Raw genomic sequence first — 27,370 nt, forward strand, 5'->3', positions numbered from 1 at the left:
GTTTGACCCTCTGACCTCTTTTCCCAAGTCTTTTATGTTTAAATTACAGTACTCTTTAGAGTGATGAGCTTTCAACTTTTTTTTAATGACACTAAGTGCTTTGCCTCAAATATTTACTTATTTATGCTGTATCAGAACATCCTGTAGGAGGAAGAATCTATTGTGACAACCTGAATGACGTTTTTACATCAACTTCTATGGATCTGAAAGGAAATATATTTTCTTCTTTGTCGCATTCCTTTGGAACACCTACATCAATTTGTTATATTAAAGTGAAAAGGGTGCCTCTGAAAATGCAAGGAAATCTGATGCAACAATTTGTTTCTGGGAAGGATAAAACCCTTGCATCCCTTCTAACCCTAATAGAGAAATATGGCTTCATAAGAGATGGTGAAAGTCTCCATCAAACTACTGACTTTTCCTAAAATTGCTATGTCAGTGGTCAGTTTTGAAAGTTTCCTCTCCTTTGAAGTGTATGTGTGTGTGGTTTGTTCCCTTCAGTAACGTTAGTAATCTGAAGCAAAAGAAAACATACTGCTCTTAGAAGATGCACATTTTACAGTCAGAACATGTCAGCCTATATACTACACTGGGTCATGTTACTTTGGGTGAAACCACAGTTTGGAAAATGTTTTTTTTAAACTACATCTCTGAGAATTGGCTGTGTTAGCTAGGGGACTGTGGGAACTGTTATCCAAAAGAATGACTTTCTCAAGCTGTGGTTGAATTCTGGCAGAGTCAGTCCATGATCATAACCAAACATGAGCAAGTTACAACTTTCACTTTTACCAGAGGCCTAGATTGAGAGTCCTTGAGGGTCTATGTTGAGACCATGAGCCATCAGTTTTCTGCCTCTGCTTTGTACAGCACAAGTAGGTGAGGCATGGAAAATAATAATGGTATTGATTTCTATTCCCTTTTGTTTAGCACGCTGTTTGCATGTGGTAGAACTATGCTAGTAAACACAGAATGTGCTTTGTAGGTGACTGGTGCACAAGGTTTAATAATGGATAATTAACAATGCCGGTGGCAATGAAATTGCTTGTTTCTCAGTTTACCAAGGGAAGAATCTTAATCTGTATCTCCCTCCCCTGTTAGGTTTTTCTGGAAACTGTATAGGCTGTGGAGAAAGAGGATTTCGATATTTCACTGAATTTTCCAACCACATTAATCTGAAGCTCACCACTCAGCCAAAGAAGCAGAAGCACTTAAAATACTACCTAGTAAGAACCTCTCAGGGTGTGCTGTCAAAGGGACCCCTTATATGCTGGAAAGGTAAAAAATATTCTGTTAAATATTAGAGAACTTTAAATCTAGCTTGATTAAACATTAAATGTCTTTTTGGTTAACTTTTTTTAAAAGTGGAGGGGTGGAGTCCTAAACTTTTCTCAGTTAGTTAGTGGAAGGTAGCATATGGTTTCAAGTGTCTCAAACAGCCTCTGAAGGGACTGTTCCACATGTCACATAACAACAAAGTTGGGATTGCCACCAAATTAATATTCAGTACGAACTGGAGCTAATAGTATTTCTCTGCCAAAGTGCATTTGCGTGATATGCCACATTTCAAATGCCTAGTTGTCAGATTCATACTTCACACTTTTAGATATATACCCACAAGATTAGTTTGTGAAGGAGCCTTGCATGAACTACTTCCCTGCTCACATATATCACTAAATTGACCATGATATAGTGAGTGAGTATATTAAATATATAAGAATTTTCCACTGAGGTAGGGTTTAAAACTTACTTTAGAGCAAGAGGGGAAAACCTGAGACCCGATGCCCCAAACTAGCTCTATAGTTTACCCAGGTAGCCACAGCCCCTTCCCCATGACACTATGGTGTCTTGGTTTCCCAGGTTTTAGAGTTTTTCCCTTTTCTAAAAGGCTGAAATGACTTTCTTAAGGCTTTGTTATGGCTAGAAACAGCTTTAATCTAAAATGTACTATTAATTGTTGTCCCACCTATTTTTCCTTTTGTGCTGCCCACCATTGGATTGTAGCTTCTGAGAACTTCTCTGAAAATGAATTCAGCCATCAGGCTGAAAAAGGTTCTCCCCATCTTTCCTTTAGAGCAGCCGTTCCCAACCTGTGCTCCAAGGAGCCCTTAGGGCTCCACATGCACTTCTTCGGTGCTCCGAGGCCACTCCAGGAAAATAAAAGACATAAAACTTGTATGAAATCAAAGGATAAGAAACAAAAAGTAACACTACTCCTAAACACCATTAACTTATAAGACATAGGGTAGGTCTCAGGGGCTCCACCATAGAAATTGATTCTAAAAAGGGATCCATGAGTCAAAACGTTTGGGAACTCCTGCTATAGAGGAAGTGATGCTTCATATTAACACAACAAAACCCCAAAATCTATTCTTGTTTCTTGTACCTGTCCTACAGTATATTTTTATATTTCTCTCTTGAGGTCTTGTGCAAGTGAACCATATGTGATGGGTTAGGCTGAGAGAATAAAAGATAGAGAGGCCCAAATTCATTTGGCTGAGATTTATGGCTGATCATGGACTGGGATTTAAAATCCAGGCCTCTTTACTTGCTGAGCAAGCTATTGCTCAGTGGTCTTCACCAAAGAGATACTGAAACTGGGTTAAAGATAATAGAAAGAAGAAATTCACCACAGATCGCCTGAGTTTAAACATGGTACTCTAAGAATCTGTGGCAATTGGTAACAGGTATATTGATGCCAGCATTAGTTAAGAAAATAACAGGTTCATTGTGCTGTGTGATTTTCCCCTAAAGGGTGAGATGAGAGAGGACAAGCAGCCAACAGTAAAAATTGGCTGAGTGAAAGTATTCTTATATGCTGGTTCCATGACAGTTTGCCATAAGTTGTCACTTAGCTATCCCTTCACTGCCATTGTCTGGTTCTATCCTGCTCCTGTAGTTCAATTGCGCATGGTGTTGTCACTTCCTCATCTTCCCTCTAAGTCCCCACGTGTGACTCTGAACACTACAGCATGTTTGTGTGCTTTCTGGGTGCAATTGTTCCATGGCTTTTGTTGCATGTGATTTTTGCAAAGGCCCTTACTTCTGTTACTGCACATCTCTCCTACATTGAATGGCCCCCTCCCTGCTGTCCTTCCATAGGCAGGCAAAGACCTTTTTAGTCCAGCAGACTTTTAAAATGACAAGTTTATAAAGAATATGCTGAGGGTGCTGTATTATTTTTTGACTGAATTTTTAAATTGCTTTTTATTTTTCAATGGTAGTCTATGTTTTTAAATGTAGTTTTAAATCATTTCAATATTGTTAATTCTTTAATCCCATTTCATTGTTCATTGTTTATTGTTCAAAAACATATATTTTTAGCTGTTTTATGTTGCCTTGAGTACCAATTTTAAGACAAAGGTAGGAGAGAAATAAATATGATCACTGGTATCTCATTGCCTAGCAGAACATGAACTGATGGTATTAGACTTAGTAGTATTAAACCCTCTTTTTATGAAGCTGTGTTTTTCTTAATGTGGGAATGGAAAGAACATTTAAAGATATTTGGAAAATAGTTGAAAAACATGTTTTTGATGACAAGAAACCTGGACTGTTAAGAGTCTTTGCAGTTTTGAACTTACTGTGGACAAGATTTGTATGTGATTATTGTGCATTGAGAACTGCATTGCTGTGCAGAAAATGCTGTAGTTGACTTATTCTGTGTAAAATCTGCATATGGTATTTTTGCACAAGAAACAGCATTTTCTGAATAGGAATATTACTTTCTTGTGGAGAGCAATGGCATCACTAGGGTTGGCATCCCCTAATGACACCCCAGGCACAGAGAATGTTGTTTTCTGTGTGTGGGTCCGCCGCCCCTTGTGTGAACTTTGCTTAAAATAAGTCTTGATCTGTGAAAAGTCTTCACAAACTGCACAGTTTTCAAATATTTTTTGCTGCAGGAAGAAAATTGATAAAAGTAGTTGTTGCTTCATTTGAGAAGAAAATTAGCAAAGACTTCCATCTTGACCTTAAAGTTATTCTCGAATTCCCCCCTTACACTAATCAGGTATAAGTGACTGCTTAGCTGAAATGACTCTTGGTGCCACTGCAGCAGTATTGCATTTGAATGAACTCTATTGTTAAATGTATAACCTTTTTAATTTTTGAGTAAGAATTCTTTTTGGTGTGTTTTTGTACCTTTTAATGAGCTTAATTAACATTTGTTAATGCTATGTTGTCTCACTGTCAAGTTTGGCTGCCTTAATATGTACTATAGCTGCTTCACTTGCAGAATGTAGAAGCAGGCAGTCTTCTGCTACTAGCCATTCTGCTAAACCTAGTTCAACAGCATCTCCATCCTTGACCCCTGAGAGTGGAACAGCTAATGGATACAAGCCAGGGTTTACTCAAACAGGTAGGAGCTGAGAATTAATTCTGTCCTAGACCTGATGCTTGTAACTGTGCTACCATTTAGGCTTCACATGATCACATGTCGTAGAGTTGCTCACAGCCAAAGAAATAACCTGGCCAAGTGTGGTGAAGGTCCAACATGCATTCATTGCAGTATGAAGAAGATCTGCACAAAGTCAATTTAAAAGAGGAGCCCTTATTGGGCATTTGCTTTTCTTGTGATTATAGTTGTATGAAGCAAAGACTGGAGTTCCTCTTGTGGATCCATCCTTCTCACTGGCCCTGTCCTGGGCAAAAGTCTGAATGGGGGAGTTTCTTCTATATCCATTTATATGATGTTGAAACTTGGGGTGGGATAGGGAGCTTTTCCATGTTGATCAGGCTGTCTGCTTCAGATCTTGCCTGTCTGGATAGTGGAGATGGTGAAGATTCAACAGCTGAGGTTATCCAACCTATTCAGCCCTGCTCTCCCCACACACAACTGTAATCACATGAAGAGACAATTGCCACAAAAGGCTACAGCTGCATGGTCACACTTGGTGGACTGTAACTTACATGTTAGGAAGAGGCTCCTTATAGTCAAGTTGGAAGACTATCTTTTTGTGCCCAATATTTAAAATGTTAGAGAGCCAGCGTAGTGGTTTGAGCCTTGGGCTACAACTCTGGAGACCAAGGTTCAAATCCCTGCTCAGCCATGGGAACCCATTGGATGATCTTGGGCAAGTCACATTCACCTCCAAAATTAAAAATCCCAGGGCTGCATAGGATGGAGCTACAGCTCTTAAAGTGGTGTCAAACAACATTATTTCTACAATGTAGATATATCCTATATGGTTCAGAATGCCAATAAAGAGTTCTTTGCCATTTGAATGCTCCAAAACCAATATATATTGGCCAGATAGAAGTTATACTTTTACCCATCATAATTTCTTGGACTGCTTTGGCACTTTGTACCAAGAACAATGCTGCTTACATTTAAAATTTTGTTGTAACTGTACCGGCAGTGTTATAAAAGTTATAAAAATTAGGAGCAGATGTATTCAGATCTCAGAGGTTTAGTAGTCAATTGTAGTCTCTCCCTAGTTGGATAATACTTTAATGCAACAGGAATCATTCTTATATTGACACTTAAACTTCTGAACCAGCTTACAAATGTTTAAACAGAAGGCAAAGAATGTTTACATTTTTATTTTTTGAAATATTGGCTTTGAAGTTTCTTGGCATAGAAACATGTAGTCAGAAGAGAAGTCATTTTATCTGTGATAATGAGTAATCTAATATAGACATAGTTTTGTCTTGGGTTACACCTGCCAAGTCAGTAAAGTTACTTTCTGTGCCGTCCTTTATTGACTCATTGTTATTTTGTTTGATTTGTTCTTCTGTATCACTGTTTGCTTCAGAGGTCACAGTTGCCAAACTTTTTTTTAAAAGCAAAACAAACCTTCTGGTAGATGTATAAGCTTTCAGCAAATATGCATCATATTATTCTCAGAAATATGTAGAAAGTCCACGAATAGGTTGATGAGAGTAACATAGCTGAACAAAATGAAAGATTTCTGTAGAAACCTATACTTTTATTTTTAGTAATTTATTTTGGACATTTGCATGCTTTTTCCCCTCCCCAGTAAGTAATTCTGAATAATTAACAATAACTAATTCAAATAACATAAAAACAAAAGCAGAAACAGAAACAGAATGACAAGTCTGAACAGGAACGCTTCTTCACATGTTGTCACTCGCTGTTCAATTGGGAACTCCTGTTCACACTCACTGTTCTTCATGTGAGGAAAGCAACAGAACTGGAAATGATGAATTCATGTCTTACTCACTTGTGAATTAAATACACTTTGTAACAAATAAAATTGGACTAAAAATGTTAACTAACCCAAATGTGAGTAATTCTGGAAAACTGGGGATGAGGTTTTCAGATTCCTTGGGCATATTTGGAGCTGCACCTGTTTTTCTCAAATCTGAACATTTTGTATTTCCTTTAGCCTTGACACATGAATTTAAGTTATCCTGTCCATTCTCCAATTTTGAGTATTCCAGTTGGCAAATCCTTCTCTGCCTCTTTGTGTTACCCCCCACCAGCCCCAGACCGCTCCCCTGTTAAGTTTTGCGTTGTCCCCTGGGTGTAACAGCTCAAGAGAGAATTCAAAGATATAGCCATGTTACTCTGTAGAATCAGTATGTAGAGAGATCTTCTAGATGAAGAGAATGTCAGTGTGATGTAGTGGTCTACAATTCAGTCATAGAAACCCACTAGGTGAACCTGGACAAGTCGTACTCTCTCAGCCTCAGAGGAAGGCAAAGGCAAACCCTCTCTGAACAAATCTTGCCAAGAAAACCACACAATAGATTTACCTTAAGGTTTCCATAAATTGGAAACAACTTGGAGGTGCACGACAGCAACAGTATCAGCAGAGCATGTTTTGGGAGCAATCTCCTTCCTTTTGCTTTCTCCCACTATTTTCACAAGCAAGCATGGCTTGTTTACTTTTCTCAGATTAATTTATCCAGTAAAATCCAGTTTACTTTGTTTACCAGGAAAAGTTCACTGTTAGGTCACAACAGTTTTAGACATGTTGGAATATCAGCTGTAAAGGGAAAGACAGAGCCAATGTTAAAATATAACCTTGAGGTTAAACAAGTCACTTGTAAAAGAAGAGGAACATCGGGATTATGTAGTTGTCCTAAAAAAATCAAAATTCTACACAAGAGAAATTACGCACAACTTTTCTGTTTTAAAGAAAGTCAAACATGCAATTTATAAGTTGCAGAACTTATTTTATTTATGCTTTATATGATTTTATATGGTTTTAGCAATATGATTTTAATTGTTTTTTAAATTTTTATTGTAAAGTTTTAAAAGTATTTTATCAGTGAGCCCCTTTGGGTCCCCTTCTGGAAGAAAAGTGACATATTAAATTTATATATAAATGTATAATTATAATTATATATAAATTTATTTTAAATACATATATAAAATAAATTACAAATATCTCTTGACTTTCATTTAAGATTATCAGTTTAAACTAAATCTCATCATAAATGTGCTGCTTAAACCTTACTTATAGTTTCATGAATTAATGTGCGTGGTTTGAGAGTTAGACTATGACTCTGGAGCCCAGGGTTTGATTCCAAGCTTGGCTATGAAACTCACTGGGTGACCGTGGGCAAATCACACTCTCTCAACCTCAAAGGAAGGCAAGGACAAAACACCTCAGAACAAATCCTGCCAAGAAAACCTCATGATAGGTTTCTCTTGGGGCTACCATAAGTCAAAAATGTCTTGAAGGCACACAACAACACCAACAGGTAAACATGAAAAAGCAAGCAAGCATCTATTCCTTGTTCATTCTATGAACAAAAATGACAGTGAGATAATCAAATACGAGATCCAGTTGTAGACAATTTAAGAATAGCATACACTTAGTTACTCTTGAAATAAAAATATGAAAGTTTTAAAACTTATTTTCTTTGGTTGGGGAGCAGGCAAAATGATATAATGGCCAAGTAGTTCCCAGTTCACTGGCTAGATCCATTTGTTCCCTTAGTGACTTTTGTGTCTGCTTCCCTCTTTGTTTCCTTGTGGGATTTTTCCATAAATAATAGTGCCATGGTGTGGTTTGAGTGTTAGACTATGACTCTGGAGACTGGGGTTCGTGTCCCAACACAGCCATAAACCCACTGGGTGACGCTGGGCAAGTCACACTCTCTTAGCCTCAGGGGAAGGCAAAGGCAAACCACTTCTGAACAAATCTTGCAAAGAAAGCCCCATGACCTTCTGGTCTCCATAGGTTGGAAACAACTTCAAAGCACACAAGTACAATAAGAAGAATAACAGTTTAAAAAACCTTGGAGGAGCAAGTGACTGCCAGATAACTCTGCATGTTTTAAGGGCAGCATACAGCTGGCAGTTTGCAAATGTGAATAAGAAAATGTGAAACATCTATGTAACATTTATGAATGAATGAATGAATGATTTATTTATAAACCGCTATTCCTGGCAGATCATAGCGGTGTACAATATTATAAAAAGATACAAAGTTACAATCAATAACCCCCCAATAACCCACCCATACAAACCCACCCCAACCCTTTAAAACAGTATAAAATTTCAAATATTGCAATGAATCCATAAAAGCCAAATTAAATCAGAATACATAACAAAAGGTTGACAAAATGCAGAGAGGAGAGAGAGATAACATCAGGACACATACGGGAAGGCTTACCGAAAGAGAAAAGTTTTTAGATTGTTCCTAAAACGATCTAGGGAGGTTGCAGAGCGGAGCTCATCTGGGAGAGAGTTCCAGATTTGAGGGGCTGCGATGGAAAAAGCCCTTTGAGAAGAGGAGACAAACCTAAATTTAGGAATTCTTAACAGGTGTTTACTGCCCGATCTGAGAGCGCGGGGCGGACTATATGGGGAGAGGCGGTCCTCCAAGTACCCTGGGCCCAAGCCATTTAGGGCTTTATAGGTGATAACCAACACCTTGTATTGCACCTGGAAGCGGATAGGCAGCCAGTGAAGATCTTGTAGAACAGGTGTTATATGGCAGGCCCTGGAGCATCCAGTGACCAGCCTTGCTGCCATATTCTGCACCAATTGTAGCTTCCGAGTTTGGTACAAGGGTTGCCCCATGTAGAGCGTGTTACAGAAATCCAACCGAGAGGCCAGGGTATGTACCACTGTTTCAAGGTCCCCCCAGCCCAGGTAGGGTCGCAGCTGGCGTATCAGCCGAAGCTGATAACAAGTGCTCCTGACTATCACATCCACCTGCGATGTAAGGCAGAGCGATGAGTCAAGGAGCACCCCCAGACTGCGAACAGAGTCCCTCATGGGGAGTGTGACCCCGTTCAGGACAGGTGGACAAATATCCATCCCTGGGCCCGGGGAACCTATCACGAGTACTTCCGTTTTCTCTGGATTCAAGCTGAGTCTGTTTTCCCTCATCCAGCCCATTACCGACTCCAGGCAGGCATTAAAAGGAGAGATGCCATCCCTGGTCACTGCATCAGTCGGGGACACAGAGAAGACTATTTGGGTGTCATCAGCGTACTGATAACACCGCGCCCTGTGCCTCCGGATGATCTCTCCCAGCGGCTTCTTGTAAATGTTAAATAGCATGGGGGATAAAATCACTCCCTGAGGGACCCCAGATGTAAGGGCCCTCTTATCGGAGCGACAGTCCCCCAGCTGCACCAACTGGAATCTACAAGAGAGGTAGGAAAGGAACCACTGCAGAGCAGTGCCCCCGATACCCAGCTCTCTCAGGCGTTCCAGAAGGATACCATAGTCAATGGTATCGAAGGCCGCCGAGATGTCCAAAAGCACTAACAGGGACACGCTACCCCTGTCCATGCCCAGACGATCATCGACCAGGGCGACCATGGCAGTCTCAACTCCATAGCCGTCCCGGAAGCCGGTTTGAAATGGGTCTAGAAAATCCATATCTTCCAAGATCCCTTGCAGTTGGAAGGCAACCGCCCTCTCGATCACTTTCCCTAAAAATGGCAGCAGCGAAACAGGCCGATAATTATTCTGAATTAGGGGGTCTAGGGAGGGCTTTTTTAATAAAAGTTTTACAATGGCCGTTTTCAAACTCGATGGAAACTGCCCTTCCCTGAACGATGAATTAATAATCCGGCGTAACATCTCTGTCACAGCCGGTCCCCCTTGAGCTGCCAGCCATGAAGGGCAAGGATCGAGGGAGGATGTCGTCTTCCTAACACTGCAGAGAATCTTGTCCACATCCTCGGTACTTACAGACTCAAAGTGATCCAGTACAACCGAGTCCACAGAAGCCCCGGACACCTCTACTCTAGATTCTGAACTAATACTGGCGTCGAGATCAGCCCTTATCCGAGAGATTTTATCCGCGAAGAAGTTGTTAAATTCATCACAGCAGGCCTTGGATGGTTCCAAAATAGGGTTCAGGGGAGGGGGCAGTTGTGACTTAGTTTAATAAATGATGGGCTAAATTCAAGACCTATTGGATTAATTAAACTTACATAAGAACCGTCTAACTAAAAAGATTGCATCTACAGCACTGTGTAAATTTACAGCGCTTCATAAATAAAGGTTAACAATAATAATAATAATAATAATAATAATAATAAGTATTTAAAAATATTTTTATAAAGATTTTAAATAGCAACCAAATACAAATAAAGACAGTAATATAAAAATAGCCAAAGAAAGGCAGAATAAAGATAGAAAGATAAACAGAAAAATAAAACAATTACTTCCAACCTTCTTACCCATGATTATACAAATAAACTATACAGTTTTACTTCTTCCACTTATTTATATTACATGCTTCTATCACTTAGATACTTCTAATAATGATCAAAATGCACTGTTAATATATTTTATTTATAGTCTTGTATAAAAACAATCAATGATTCTTAATCTTTCCTACATCTTTTATAAAGTAGATAAGTTGTCCATTTCCTCTAAGTCCATTAGTTTTGTTAACCAATCTTGTTGAGCTGGAATCTCTGTATTCCTCCACTTCTGCACATATAACAGCCTTGCTGCTATAATCATATATTGTAGTAATATTCCATCCTTCTAATTTAGTCATTGAACACTCTCTGCTTTCAACTGTAAATTTACTTTCAAAATTTTCTGTATCACATTAGGCATCTGTTGCCAATATTTCTTTATTTTGTTACAAATCAATAGTTATGCTAGAAAGTCCCCATTTGTTGTTCACACCTCCAACACAACCTCAGCATTCCTTTATGTATTTTAGAGAGTTTTCAGAAGTTAAATACCAGTGATACAAAAACCTACATTAAGTGTTGACTTACTAAGTTCCTGCTTGTTCAGATGGGTGTCCTAATAATTGGCTGTAGGCATCAGTGCTGTTTTGTTTGTATGAGTGATGTACTTCTTATCATTCATATTGTTGTTGTGTGCCTTCAATTGTTTCTGACTCATGTGAACCTAAGAACTAGCTTTACAAGATTTGTTCGTAGGGGTAGAATTCAAAGATATAGCCGTGTTAGTCTGTAGAATCAGTACGTAGAGAGATCTTGTAGCACCTTCGAGACTAACTGAAAGAAAGAAGTTGGCAGCATGAGTTTTCGTAGACAGAGTTTGCCATAGATAAACGTAAGGTTTAATTGGTGCATTTGTGATGAGATTTAGTTTAAACTGATATTCTTAAATCTTCCCTAAATTAATAAAAAGATATGCAAAAATTACACACTCTTAAATCTAATTAATTGCTCTTTTGACATGCAAATAAACATATTTTGATGATCAGATTTGTATCATTGTTCAAAATACGTGAAGGTGCACTGGGGGAAAACTATATTTAAATTGATTAATTGAATTAGAATTTTCTTTTGGTGATTGATTTAAATCTGTCCACCCAGTTCCACACCCCTAATTGTGGATGACATTATGTTAAAAGGTTCTGATTTTGAGGAACCCAAACAGCTGAAATAATAATAATAGTAATAATAATAAATTTTATTTCTATTTCCTGCCTCTCCCAATGGATCGAAGTGGGATTACAAGCATAAAACCACAATAACATCTAGATTACATTGAAAGAGTAGAAAGACATTGAAAGAGTAGAAACTGTTGTAGGAATACCCATTAGCTTGCTAGGTAGGAACGTAAGATTACCCTCATCTGGACTGACAATTTGTGACAATAATGAAGACATGCTACAAAGAAGAGAACCTGTTCTGGCATTAAAGAGGTATGAAGAACTTAATGGAACAGCCACCGCATTTTGGAGAAATAACCAAGGCAAGCTAAGCTGCTAGGAAACACTAAAATGTTGTCTATTCTGAATCAGATCCTCTTATATGCTGAGGCCAGTACAAGTTTCTGTTCTTAGGTAGTAAGGTTTCAGAATACAAATAGCCCAACCATTATATCAGTGTTTCCATCTGTTCCAATATTGTCACTAGTCAAGCAGAGCTTTCAACAGAATTTCAGAGTTTTGTACTACAACTCCCAGAATCTCACAGCTAGCATGAGCAGTGGCCTTGCTGGGTGGGAGATCCTGGGCACTGCAGTCTAAAGAAGTAAGTTTTCTAAGCTCTGGTTATGTTGCAGAACTCAACACTACTTAAGTAGAAATGGGGAGATATGTCTGCATACTTCCATCCTAGATATCTGTTCCCTGTCTCGTTTTGGGCAAATAATTTGCTTCAGAATTTCTCTAGTTTTTATACTGAGGATGATATATATGTTTCCTTCAGGTGCTTAAAATTGTTACACTATATATGCCCATGTATAAGTCTAGAATTTTTTTTTGTCAAAGATCAACCCCAAAAGTCTGGGTTCACTTACCCCTGGGTCAATGTAAGTACAGTGGGGCCTCCGCATACGCGGACTTTTTATAAGCGGCTTTGAGCATACGCGCTCAAGCCACTGGGTGCGTGTGGGGCAGAAGGGGCGGCGCGTCCCATTCAGTTGAATGGGCGCACGCGCGCCCGTTGCACCCCGTGCACCTCCGCGCCGCCATGCACGAGCCCCATTGTTTACAATGGGGCTCGAGCATAGGTGGAAATTGCCATACGCGGCAGGATCCAGAACGGATCCCCCGCGTATGGCGAGGTTCCACTGTACTTTACTGTACTGTACTCTAACAAAAAACAAAAAAATAATTCCCTTCTGTGGTGAAAGGCAAGAGCTTAGTTCATCCCAGGAACACATAGTAGAAGAAGGGCAGGAAAACGGTGGCGGCGGTGGCTCTTTGGTGATTCCCTCAAAGAAGCACTCAGAAAAATCCAGCTTTGAAGGATTTGAATAAGACATTTGACAATTTTTCTGGGTTAAAATCAGGCAAAATTTACCACATTGAAGTTAAAGGTTGTAATCACTGCTAATGTAGTTGCCATTTTCTTTGCTTTGTCTTTACATCCTTTTTGACATGTGCACATTTTCCTAGCCCTCCAAAAACCCCATGCGTGGTGGCCTCTCCCCACATTGCACAGCCACCATTTCTTGTAGTTCCCTCCTCATCCATCCAGCCTTCAGGGTAAGCACAACAAGTATGGCTGCTGGAATTTTGTAGGTTTTTTGGGGCATTGTTTTCCTTTGGTTTGTCCTTTACATCTTTTGTTTCATTCCCTTAATGCTTACCCTTGACGTATCCGTGGGTCATACCAAATCCATAATTTTTGCCTCCAAATCTGCCTTTGACTTATACATGAGGTTGACTTATACACAGATATATACACTAGTTAAGAAGAATGACAAACCTGATTATCAAAAACTTGCAAATTCTGATCTTGGCTTTTCCATTGTCTTTACTCCTCTGAGAACATGTATTTTACTGATGTTTTACAAATTTGTGAAAGGAATATTGCATCTGCTTTGCCAGATGTAGGAGTTTAGGCAGCAGTCTTATGCTCACTTATATAGGAATAAGCCCCACCAAACACAGTGGGGCTTTCTTATAAGCAGGCCTACATAGGATTGTAGGATTAGTGTCCTAAGATACAATTTTTTGTTGGAGTACTTGTCAGTAAGTTGTCCTAAGATACATTTTTTTGTTGTAGTACTTGTCAATAAGTTATTTTATTATTGAATTTGCTTTTGAAATAGTTTATGCTTTGAATATGGGGAATGCAGTATAAATTATGAAGAGGAGACTATTTTATAAACTCTCAGTTTTGTAATGGCTTCTAAGGGTAAAACTATGTCTGTAGATTTTACCAAGTAGTTAGTTACGACAATCTCTTTGACAGACTCCTCGGTATTCAGTCAAGCACAATCTTCCTCTGCTGTTAATTTAAGTGGAATTCAAGATTTATCACGGAATAAGAACATAGTGAGACCACTTGCTTTGCCTGTGCAACTTGTAGGAAACACATTTGCAACAGGTAATGTCTTCCCAAAAACTCAGAAGAGGCAGTAGAAATTTGACTGAGTGTGCAAAAGAGTAGCTTACATTTTCTCAGATTTGTCAAAGTATACATTAATTATGTCATAACATGAACGTATTCATTATGCCAACTTTCTGGAGCAAGGAAAATCAGAGACACCACAGATTTTCCTAGAGATGTTTTAAACATCTTTAAACTGTTGCTTTTATCATACTATGTTAATAAGGTGTTCTACCTATTCACATACTGTTTTCATAATGATCATACAAGTATGTGAGATAAATAAAATTTGAGTAATTATTTCATTTTTACCTCACATTTCTTCTAAACACCTAAAAATATCATAAGCAGTTCTCTTTTCTTCTCTGCCTTCATTTTTTCTTCACAATAGATCTGTGAGGGAAGTTGAAAGGAGTGATAGTGACTAGTGAACTTCACAGTTAGTGGTGATTTGAACTTGGGAAGTCTCCCAGCCATTATCTGCCACTGTCACTACTACCCCATTCTGGCTTTCTGGGATGTTCAAGGAAATGTTACAATTTACATTTTGGTTTGTTTGTTTGTTTGTTTTTAAAATCATTGTTAAAAGAAATGACCTTTTTAATTATATATTTTTCATTACATAATACCCTGAAACTAAAATAGCCTTTCAGAATAAACTCTTCACCAAACAAGCTCACTAATTAAAACTTATCCTTACTATTTCTTCTATCTAAATATACCTTTATAGATCACAGTTGGCTTCCACTGATATTCAACTGATGTAAATAAAGCTTATGATTGTTAACTGAGGGCCAAAATAGATGACCCTGAAGGCACGGCTTGATACTGGCCCTTTGAATGCTGGGTTGAAGCTGCAGCAACCGCACACCACATCCCCAACCCAGCTTTTTGCGACACAAAAAGAAGTGGCAAAATGCCAGTCCTTTTTGAGCCAGCAAAAAGCCAGCTTTTCTGCCACCACTACAGCTTTACGGCACTCCTGTGGCCTGTGGTGTATGAATGCTACGCCGCCTGAGCGCGGGTGTCGTCAGAGTGTTAGTGCAAAAGGGCAGTCTGTTTCGCCCTTACTTTTAATTAATCATAGCTAAATTTTGCATCTATTCTCAGTTTTTAACAAAGGAGACAATGCATTCTAGAAGTCCACTAGATTCTCATTACTGTTTTTATTCTTCAGATAACCTCAAATTATCTGCTTTCATTTTGAAGCTCAGGCTAGAAAAAGCAGAAGTGCTTCACAGAGTTGAGATTTATGGTACTCTGTTGGTTTATCATCTGGTTTTAGCCTTCGTTGATTTATCATCTGCTTGGAGCCTTCTTTGATTCTTCAGTGCATTTATTCATTTCCAATAGTCACCTAAAGGATCTCTCTCTTTGGTTGCATTCAGCTCCCTTGTCTCTCCGTGCTTCTGATGTTGCTAGTGGAAACAACAGTGGAGGAAGGCTTAATGTGATGAGCTCTACAATCGCTCGCCCTGTGCCTCATTCAATGTCTCCTGGGCCAAGCTGTGTAGCTGGGGAGCAAGGTGATTTTAAGAAACCTTTTAGATTTATCACTGCTTAAGTCATCATTACTCCAGCAGTCATCAAGATGTTCTCATAAATAGATTTTTGAATGAATTAAAGTGCTGTAGAACATTAAGTAAACTATAGAAGAAACCATGTCTAAATAAAAAGTATTATATCATCTATTTGTAATGTTGTTTTTTCCAGTTCCCCGATTGATATGATTAATGTTCATGTTTATATTTAGTATCCTCAGGCTGTCCATAAAAATATGAGGCCATAATTGGGACTGGTGGTCTAAATTCACAGTAATACTTATTGCTATAACCTTGTATCTTAAAACTACCTGAGATGAAACGTAGTACCTTTATCAGTACTTCATGCATGAGCAAAGGTACTGGACATAAAGTTCATAAGCCTTAATTTTGTATTCCAGTGTCACTTTTGTGTCTCCTGTCACTGAAGATCTTCAGAGTTAGTCTGTGGTTGGGTGGGACCTATTGTATCTTTCAGTGGTACTCACACTTTTTAACTTTGAGACCCTCCCATTTACATCTACATGCAGACATTGTACCCCCCACCCCCCATTTGCTGTAGTATATGAATAAAATATTTTGTTTTAGTGCATGTATTTTCATTTCTACATTCTTGTGTAGTCATATTTTAACATTTTATAAGGAAATAACATTGTTCAAATTTGAACAGGCTCCAATTCTGGGGGAAGAAACTGGGGGAAGGGGATTAATTGGTTTCTCTGTCCCCTTCAAGTTTCCTCTTATGCTACTCCAGATGGTCCTTCAGCCCTCCAGAGTACGTCAAAAACTGGCTCCCACCCTCTTTCTCCAACATGAGAAGAACACTACAAAGTGCTGCTCTTGAGTCAATCTGAGGAGCGCAAAAATTCTCTATGTTTGTCAGACATTTATGTAGAATTCTCAGTTGCAGGAAATGTCTTTAAATTTCTCTGTGCTGGAAGGAGGAACTTCCTGACAGTAAGGGCTGTTCGACAGTGGAACACACTCCCTTGGAGTGTAGTGGAGTCTCCTTCCCTAAAGGTCTTTAAACAGAGGCTGGATGGCCATCTGTCGGGGATGCTTTGATTTAGATTTCCTGCATGGCAGATTGGGGTTGAACTGGATGGCCCTTGCGGTCTCTTCCAACTCTATGATTCTATGATGTATTATACTGTACGTGTTAGATGCAATAGCATTTTGTGATTGGGATGCAATCTGTTATTGCTCACTCCCAATGTGTTTAATTGGAAAATGTGTCTGATGGGAGAAATTGTTTATGCCAAGATCCAGTTGAAGATTGATTTGAGTTTTCTTTATATAAGACTAAATTCTCATACTTCCCAGTCCCTTATGTGTCTTTTCATTTATGTCAATCTAGCATCCATGTCCAGTTCTGGGCCACCAAAGAAACGTCACCGAGGATGGCCGCCTGGATCACCAGTCCCTCCACCTGGTTTAGTTGTGCCTGTCCCTGCAATTCGGCCTCTTCCAAGAGCAGGCAAGATTCTGTGTTTGTTTAGCCAACTGAATGTCTTAATACATCTTCTTTGTCATTTATTATGGATTGATTACATTTGTACCCTACCTTTCCTCTCAGAGTCCTCCCCTAGTTTTTTCCTCACAACAGCTCTTTTAGGAAGGTTAGACTAAATAATAGGGCCTGATCCATGGTCACCCAGTGAGCCTGGAATTTCAGTTTATGTCTCAGTGTCACATTCTGACATTCATGCCACACTGATTTTCTTGCAGAAGATATGTCATTTAAGCCCATCTTAAAGTGTTATCAAAAGTGTTCACAAATGAGTCATTGTGTTGGAGAGATAAGCATTACCAACCATAAGATCTGTTTGTGCAAGTCTTTTTCACACTACACAGTTATAGCACATTGATATTTTAACTGTCATTGCTCCATCCAGTGGAATCTTTGTATTTGTAGTTTTGTGCAGTGTTTAGAATTCTTGCTAGCTAGCTCTAATGCCTCACCAAACTGCAAATTCCAGAATCCCACAAATGCAGCCATGGCAGTTAAAGTAGTATTAAAGTGCTATAATTGTGTAGTGTGAAAGTAACCTATGGGGCGATACAGATGGGTGGCACGCAGAAGCCCTGGATTGGCAACTGAACGCAGCGGCACCAATCCGGTCCCTGAAGGGAGCAAAAAGAAGCTGTTAAAAGCCGTTTGGGCACAACGCCAGAGGTGCGTCATCATGGTGTGCACCATCTAGAAGGGTGTGTGCCACAATGGCGCCAGGACATCGTTGTTAGGGCTTGGAGAATGCAGACGCTCAGCCCTCACCCTGCCCACAGGCCGGCACAAAGTGTCAGTCTATATAGCCCCTATGTTAGCATCCTTCTGTCTCCACAACATGGAAAATCTTATTCAAAAACATTAGCAGTCGCAAAGTTCAATCTCTTGGTTTTTGTTGCATTCCTAGGCATTATTTTAAAACTTCATTCACCTACATATTATTGCCCATACTTTACTGTGCTGGCTGGGAGATTTTTCTAATTGACACCAATCTCTAGTTAAAACATTAGGAATCTTTAGAATGCAGCACTCATAATCAGTTTGCAACTAGAACTGCATGCAAATTTTGAGATCTACATTTTAAGTTTTATAACTATACTGTAGAGAGAGCACATGGATTTTAAATTCTATTTTGGAGAAGATATGAGAAAACATCTTTTGATTTCCAAGCATATTTTTTCACATCAGTTGGATTATTCTGAATTGTATTCTTAATGGAGAGCAGTAGATACTCAAAATTCAAATAAGGTACAGAATTGTTTTAAATAGAATTTTAAACAAAAACTTTATAAAGGTAAAACAATATTTTTTGCAGTTTCAGCAAGTTTCAACTGCTTCTGTATTACGGGGTTTATTGATGAAGCTTTGCAGTTAGATGCAAGACAGGAATTGTATTTAGTTCTTAAGAAGCTTTTGACGACCTCCTAATTGTAAAACCTCTGTTTCTGAAGCTTAGATTTTCAGTTGTGAAATTAGAAGTAGGTAAAAGTTTAACCAATATTCAACTGGTCTTTGAAATTGCATCTCATGTATGGCTGTCTCACGTGGATGCCATAAATGATAGATTAGTGTGGAGTCCCATTGTTTCTTTACGTTGGCAGGTAGCATAGAAAGTTAGCCTCTGAACACCTCTAGCAGCCTCTGGGCTTGTTAGCAGCTGCACATGCAGCTATTTCTCTTTAATTTCCCCCTTCCTTCTTGGTGCTACAAAGAATAGTATAGCTCTTTTTTTAAAAGTCATTTATTTTATGAGGTGGGATTAGGGAAAGATTTTTTTCTTCTTGAAATGCATTATAGCATTGAAAGGAAATGCGGATGTATTTTGAATTTTATTGTGTTTAATGATCAGGAGGGGTGGGAGGAGATTTCTTTCTCCTTGATTGTTCATAAGGCCAAATCACAGTATGAGCCTTTTAGTAATGGGTCCCTCCCCCTTTTCTGTATTTTTATAGAGCCTCTATTGTCAGTTCCAGTTCCTCAATCAATGTTAACTGGAATTTTACAGCCTCAGCCCATCCCTGCAGGGGAAACTGTAATAGTTCCTGAAAATCTGCTGAATAACTCAGGAGTCAGACCAGTGATTCTGATAGGTAAGTTCATGATGTGAAATAAAGTAATCTACACCTAAATTATATGCCTCTTTTTGTTTTTTACAGATTCAAGTTCTGAATCCTACATTGTTGTTATGTGCCTTCAAGTAATTTATGACTTATGATAACCCTAAGACTAACTTGTCATTGGGTTTTCTTGGCAGAATTTGTTCAGAAGGGGCTTACCTTTGCCTTCCTCTGAGGCTGAAAAAATGTAACTTGCCCAAGGTCATCCAATGGATTTCCATGGCTGGACAGTGATTCAAACCTTGGTCGACAGAGTCGTAGTCCAACACTCAAACCACTACAGCATGCTGGCTTTTTGAATCTTACATACTATGGTCCATTCTCCCATGCTTAAAATGAGTTCAGGAGATAGATGAGAAAGCTCTTTATTCCATTCATGAAGCTCCTTTAGCATTCCCAGAATTGTGAAAATAGAGAATTTCACCAAGTGTTGTTTCTAACCTGGCTGCAAAATTTTCCCTAATAAGCAACAGCTGCTGAAATTCCTTTTTCAGCACAATGTTTAAGATATAGATGCTGTCTCCAGTTTTCAGTCTGGCACTGCTAAATGTAAACGTAGCCCACCAATGGTGCTACTTTTCCATGGTGGTGAGATTGTGTGCTTCTGTGAGACAAGAGGCTATGCTGATGGCAGTGGTGCTGCTAGAAAGGTCTCCGTGCCAAACAGGCTTTTGCTGAGGACCCAGACTAAATGTGTTAAACAGCTACTGGGCAGCAGCAGCAGTAGTAGTGGAGGGGTGACACTGGCAGAGGATCTCTCAAAGACAATAGCAGTGACACCATAGCTAACCCTTCTGACTACTGTGCAGAGGGAGGCACGGCAGACCTTCTTTTGAAGATCTTTTACCATAAAAACCTTATGATGAGACAATTCAAAATTAAACATGATATAGTGCTAGAATATGAGGCTACCAGGTTGGATGGCAGTCAGTGAGCTACTGGAGTAGAGAAGAAGGCAATTATGAGTAAAGCTGCGGCTAACAATTCAAATGGACTCAAACCCAAAGGACATTCAGTTTTTGACGTACTCGAAGGCAAAAGGAAAGTCCAAAGATGCATATCACATATTATAGGAAAGTGGGATGTGAGAAGCATGAATTAGGGGAAGCTAGAAATAGTAAAACAAGAAATGGAAGTATAAATATTGCAGTACTTGGGGTGAGTGAGCTATATTGGGCAGGAATTTATAATTTTGTGTCAGATAATGACACAGTGTTTTATTCAGAAAATGAAAATCTAAGAAAAATGGCATGGTATTTTTAACAAGGAGAGATGTAGCAAAAGCAGTCAAAGGATCTAATGCAAAATATAACAGAATCATGTCAATAAGACTTCAGGGAAAACCCATCAATATAATCTTAATCTAAGTTTATGCTCCAACTACAGAGGCAGAAGAAAAAGAAATTGTAAATTCTATGCAGGAGTCCAGGAGTTCAAGTTTGAACTTTGTACACCAAAACAGGACTTATTATTAATAGTAGGCAATTGGAATGCAAAAGCAGGAAACAGCAGATTCAAAGATTATAGGAAAATCTGGCCTAGGATAAAGAAATGAAGCAGGAGAATAACTGATTGAATTTTGTGGAACCAACAATTTGTTCATTGCAAACACATTCTTCAAATAACCAAACAGGGAGACTAGAAAGAGAAATTGCTGAACTGAATTAAATTCATACATTTGAACCCATTAGCAGAGGTATGAATAGAGACAATGGTTTCATGGCACACTACATCTATCGTATAAGAGTCCTTGCTACTGCACATATAACAAAAAGAATCTTCTCAGAGAGAATTTGGGATCCAGAAAAACTGACTTTTGGTAAGCAGATTTATTGCTTCCTCACATCAATACTAACTGACCACTATAAAGATCTGAAAAAGACCTGTATTATTATTATGCAGTCCCTTAAAATTTAGGGCAAGGATGATGATTTGCATCTTCCTTGATCCAATTATTGTTATTGTTCTTTTAAACTGTAAGTTTCTTTGAATACCAATTTTTGTGTGGAGATGGCATAATAATAATAATAATAATAATAATAATAATAATACATACTGTCCCATTCCCACAAATGTATAAATATGGTTTATACCTGAGGTCTTAATACTACTCAGTACTGCATCTGAAGAAGTGATTTTATATCCATGAAAGCTTATGCAAAAATAAAAACCAGTAAGTCTGGTTTTTGCTGCCACATTTCTTTTTTATCCCCCTTCCTTCCTCTTTTTTATACTGGAATGTTTGCTGATTGTATTATAAAAGTGCTAAGCCTTCAGTTATGTTGGACTGCTGGGTTAAGATGTCTCCTGAAATTCAATCCACAATATGATACGACTTTCCATCCCTGAAGATAAAACAGGCTCCCCTTCTCTGGAAAAAGAAAGAAGAAGAACTGCACGTAGCTACATTCAAATGAAGACATGAGAATTGTGAAAAATCTGTCCATGTCTTTTCCTTAATTTGGAAACAAATGAGATGTTGCACACAGATATGGGAAAGTAAATACAATAGCTATGACAAACTAGATAATATGATTTAGATAACGTACATTAGATACTGTATATAATCTAGCTAAAACTTTAACAGAAAAGCAGTTTTGAAGAGTTCAACAAAATGCTGCTGGGGAGGGGATACTTACATTTTGTCAGTTTTCCTCCCTACCCAAATAAGTCCTTGTTCTATATACACTTTTAAAACCTTTTCTCTAATCTATACCTTTTGGTATGGAATTTCCCAAGATGTATGCATTTTTGTACAAAATTTTCCCTAATATATACATTCTTGCACATACCTTAGCTTAGGGAGCTGCATCACCAAACTTGGGAAAGCACAAACCCAAAGGAGACTAATGCTCTGCTTCAAATATTAGCTTGGGAAATGAAAATTAGGTTGGCTTATATCAAAATGTGAAACACTTTAACTTCACTGTATCTCTTATTTCAGAGGAGGCTTATCTTGGGTCTGGGACCCCTGAAGGCCAGAGTAGTTGGGATATATGTGATTCTGAGCAGAAATCAAACAGATGAGAAAAGATTAGGCACCTCTCCCCATTGCTCCTCTGTGCAAAATTGTACCTTTTCCAGCTAAAAACAAATAACATTCAAGGGCTTTTTAACAATTGTATTGTGAAGTTTTCTTCTAGTTCCATACATTCTTTCCATACTGCATTTTAAAACTTTTCATATTAAAGTGCTAGCATGTCAAGGATTGACAGTTTAATCTGTTTTGAGAGAATGGTATCTACATGTCATGTCTTCAAAACTGATACAAGTTCACTCTTTTTCCTACATGGTACACTTGTCCCTCTGCATTTTCAGCTTGACTTTTGCAGAGTTGATTATTCATGGATTTTATTAATATGTTCTCTTTAGAAATATCTAGGTCCTCCAGTGCAACTCTATGGTCATGTTTAACCAAAAGTCACACTGAAGGGCCTGCTAGGCATTTCTAGTGCAATTCTGTTCTATTCTAAGACATGCGGTACATACCTGTGTCACCCAGTTTTACAAATGCAGTTGCTTCTTGAAACCAGTTAGCTCTAAAGCCCCTGAGATGGATTGGACAGATCAAAGTAATCACTTCTGGATCACTGGCCTATTATCCCTTCTTTTAGTCTTTAAAATAATATTCCTTAGACACATTTCGGTTATTGTAGAATTGTTTTGCAGTAGCTTGATTTCAGTTTGTCTTTTTTTCTTTTCTTTTTTTAAGGTTATGGCACTTTACCCTATTTCTATGGGAACGTTGGAGACATTGTAGTAAGTCCCTTGCTAGTGAACTGCTACAAGATTCCTCAGCTGGAAAGCAAAGATTTGGATCTCTTTGGATTGACTGGGAGTCAATTACTAACTGTGGAGAATATGATTGTTTTAACAATACAGTATCTTGTCCGGCTAGGTAAGACATTACTCAGATGTATGGATATATATATTGTTTCCTTGTTGCTCATATTTGCAACTTAATGTTTGAAAGGGTAAATTTAAGCCAAATTCAAGTTCGGAGGAAGCTGGTAACTTTGGTATTGGAGGGAAGGCACTTGTTCAAATTGCACCTTCATGTACAGACATGTCTCTTAATTCAGAAAGTATTGTAGCTGTAGTGTGTAATGATAATGTGTGCCTAATTGTATTAGGAGTAACATGTATTTGCTTACATGAAAATGGCATGTAATGCATAACTGTAAGAAGTCCATTTTGAGCAGCCGCCCTCAATCTGTCTCCCTCTAGAGGTGGTAGATTAAACAGTGGCCACTAGCTACGCTGGGTGGCGAATGTTTAGATTTGTAATCCAACACCTCTGGAGGGCACCACTTTGGAGAAGCCTTAGTAATTGTTACTTTCTCCTTGCACAAGGCAGTACTTCCATTGCCATTGCCATTCTCAGGCAGGCTTTTAGAAATTTTCACAGAAGTAGCCACATTAGGACTTGATCACATGAGGGAAATCTAGGGTTTAACAATGCATTTTCCCAGGACAGTCGTGCAATCACAGCAAAGATTTTCCCATGACGTTGCGATTAGAGAGGACTTATTCCGGGAAGAACCAGGTGTGCTTCAGCAACAAATAATTCACAGGGAAATCTCGTAAATGATTTGTTGTTGGGGCATTCCTGGTTCTTCCTGGGATAAGTCCTCCCTAAGCACAATGTGCAGAAACATCTTTGCCGCAATCGTGTCACTGTCCTGGGAAAATGTCTTGTTAAACCCCCGATTTTCCCCCATGTGATAAAGTCCTTAGTTTTCTGAAGTGTAAAAAAGAGGAAGAGAAGAGAAGGGGAGGGGGAAAGGAATGTAGCAGCACCTTTAAGATTATCTTTTTTTTTTATCAGCATGAGCTTTCATGGATATAAACCCACTTCTTCAGATGAAATGCAGCACGATATTAAAGCCTCAGGTTTCAAAGCATATTTACACAGTTGTGGGAGTGGGGAGGAATGTAATATCTTTCTGGGAGTGGGGTAGAATGTAATATCTTAACCGCTAACATTCCATCCCACTCCCACAACTATATAAATATGCCGTATAGCCTGAAGTTTTGATATCACTCTGTGCTGCTAGAGATGAGTTTGTATTCACAAAATGTCATGCTAAAATAAGAATAAATTAGTCCTAAAGATGATGCTACATTCCTCCCTCAGCCTGGCTTTTTTTTTTTTTTTAAAGCCTTTTAGGAGTTCTGTTTTCCTAAGCAGAATGGGAAGTTAAGAAAACAAAAGAGCCATTCAGTGAAGTATTTGCTTCTATTGGGTCACTGCAAATGTCTACCTGGGTGAAATGTTCAGGCTTTATAAGGTGACAGTCCTGCACAGATTGCCTGTTAGTTGCAAAATTGTCTTGACTCATCCTTGGAATTGCACCAACATTCTTTAGAGATTAGAGACACCCTTCCATACTATAGCTAACCTGTATTTGTAAAGGTATTAGCGTCTAATATTATAGATCTCAAATGCCCTTGAACTGTGTTGTGAAATCCACACTATACACAGTGCTGTCCCATGACCAGATGCATGGACAAACACCTTGTCCTGTAGGCTTCCTTAACCTGGAAAATATAGGTGCTGTGCTTTTATTCTTATTGTTATATTTACTAAATACTTTTATAATATTTTAAATGACTGATGTTTTAGAAGAATACCTTATTTAATTGCCTTTTAAACTATTGCATTATTGCAATGATCACAAATGCCCCTAAAACCCACCTTAAGAGCCATGCAGCTGCATCAGCCGAAGGAGTGTTGTGAGGCCAGAGACTAAGGCACTGAACAACGTGTCCAGCCCCTTCCCACCAGTGAGTTGCTGTGCAATACACAGTTGTGACAAGACCCGGCAGGGGTTGCTGATGTTTTTCATCACACGATAACTCACCAGTGAGGGCTGGGTGCATAATCCTTCAGCACCCTGCTCACCAGCACCACAAAACTCTTTTGGTTGATGCTTACCAGGGCAGAAGGTTAGAGTTTCCTTCTGGCATTATAGACCCAATCCAACCCTTCTCCCTCCTATTTATTATAGAATTTGATTTTTTAAATCTGAATCAATGCATAACAATATTGCAAAAAACAAAACAAAACACCTTTTCAGACAGACTTATTGTTACATGGTGACTAAAAGCATCTCCCCCTTCACTAGCAAGTCTTTCAAAAATGTTTGAAATATTTCACAGTAAGATTTAACTCCAAAAGGTAGAAACCAGAGTGTGTTTGTGAGGGAGGGCTGTGAGTTTTGTGTGTGTGTGTGTGTGTGTGTGTGTGTGTGTGTGTAACAAGCTTAATAGTACAATCTTAAGCATGTTTACTCAGATGTAAAACTTGCTCTGATAGAGTTGATTCCCTGTTGAGTATACTTAGAGCCAAAGATAGTGAATTAATCACTAACATATAGTAAACTCTTTTTGGTCCTTCCTTTGATGATATTCAAAGGGAGAACTCTAATTATTCATTAAAATAGTCGTATCCCACTTTATATGCAAGGTAACAAAATAAGTTTAGAAGAGTTTAAAATAATATGAATAATTTTAAAAGAATAAAACATGTAAAATTAAACAGTTTTAAACTCATTTATTTATGTATTATTTTGTTTAGAATGATTATCATTTATATGAAAAATTATCCATCGGTAGGTCTGTTAGCTGCTTCCAATGTCTGTGGATGTCTCTGTGTTTCTTTTATGCCAGATGCATTGCCTGCTTATTTGGTATTTTCAAATTCAGACAGCAGTGTTATCCTTAGTCGTGTTTAGGTACCTTCTTTTTCTCTGTCCTAAGCTTCATGGTTGTTATCAAGATGCAGCACAGATTTTTTTCTCCCCTGTGGATGTGATAATAAGTTCCTTCGTAGACTTTCAGCAGTTTCCTGTATGAAGCTTCCTATCATCTCCTGTTTCAGCTATTTGAGTGGAATGAAATAGGACAAAAACACTCTTTGGCACTCCAGCAGACTAATATTTTGTTCTAGTAAGAGTTTTATAGCCCTTGCAGGAAAACTGTTATCTTAAAAACTGGACAAGATTTGTCCAAGTGGAGCATTTTTGCCTTCTTCATATTAGTGGGACAAAGTTGAAGCTCACGCTTAGGTTTCTCAAAACACCAGCAGCATCTAATTTAGTCATCCCATCAATTTCTGTGAGAGAGATGGAGTAGTCCTTCACACCCTTTAAAATTTAAACTCCAGTGAGCCTCTGAATGTTCTTGTGGGTGATGGTTTTTTCCTGTAACTTGTTTAGGATGAGAAGAGTATGCTGTGATATGATGCTTGCTGTGATATTCTGAATGCAGCAATAGAGAACTGTTGCAATTGGTCATTCCTGGTGGTGAATAACACTGTTCAATTTGTCTAGTGATAATTGAAATTTTATACAAGTGTCTTATTTTCTGCAGTAGCAAAGTTTTGAAAGAAGGTAAAAGCAATACAAAAGTAGAAGGCAAAATCCTTGTTTTTTCATGTCTCAGAAACACAACTCAGAGTCAGGTTGATGGCAAGTGACCTCAGCAAAAGATCTGTTAATAGTGAATAATTGTATTTGCTGAACAAATATACAAATGACTATAAGCTGTGTTACTGGGGCTGGGGTTGTTCTGGAAATATATAGATACCCTGGAATTCAGTGTAAATGGTTTTCAGTCAAGAGAAGAACCTTTAGAAATTCCTACTGTTCATTTTGGTTGTTCAGTTACCTAATTCACATGTTAGCAGACACACATAGAAGCTACTTAAAAAGTATATAAATCAGGGGTGGACAGCCACAAACACAGCAGGGGCCATTTTTCCTTCCTGCACTTGGCTGGCTGGCTACAGTAGCACTTTTTAGCATGGTTAAAGTGATGTGATGTCACTTCTGAATGCCATTTTGGCTGATATTTGGCTTATCATTTTCCTCTTTTTGTATGTTTTGGGGAGGTATGGTTGTTGGGTATTAAGGGAGCAAATTGTTGCCTTTTTAGGCAGCTTTGAGAGATTTCAGCAGATAAAAATCAGCCCCCCAAAATAAAAATAA

At 38.5% G+C, this 27,370-nt stretch overlaps 1 protein-coding gene across 1 annotated transcript in view; it reads left to right on the forward strand.

The window, feature by feature from the left end:
* Positions 1-27,370, forward strand: part of GREB1L (GREB1 like retinoic acid receptor coactivator) — a 223,387-nt gene that overhangs the window by 121,080 nt on the left and 74,937 nt on the right. Inside the window, exons 6-11 of the mRNA XM_089517153.1 lie at positions 1,099-1,275; positions 4,235-4,357; positions 15,603-15,740; positions 17,113-17,232; positions 19,215-19,352; positions 23,092-23,277. Of these exons, the coding sequence (XP_089373279.1) occupies positions 1,099-1,275; positions 4,235-4,357; positions 15,603-15,740; positions 17,113-17,232; positions 19,215-19,352; positions 23,092-23,277 (882 nt within the window). The remainder of the gene's footprint in view (positions 1-1,098; positions 1,276-4,234; positions 4,358-15,602; positions 15,741-17,112; positions 17,233-19,214; positions 19,353-23,091; positions 23,278-27,370) is intronic.

Source organism: Sceloporus occidentalis, unplaced genomic scaffold (genome assembly GCF_023333645.1).
Source record: "Sceloporus occidentalis isolate IW3139 unplaced genomic scaffold, rSceOcc1.0.p SCAF_3, whole genome shotgun sequence".
Lineage (NCBI taxonomy): Eukaryota > Metazoa > Chordata > Lepidosauria > Squamata > Phrynosomatidae > Sceloporus > Sceloporus occidentalis.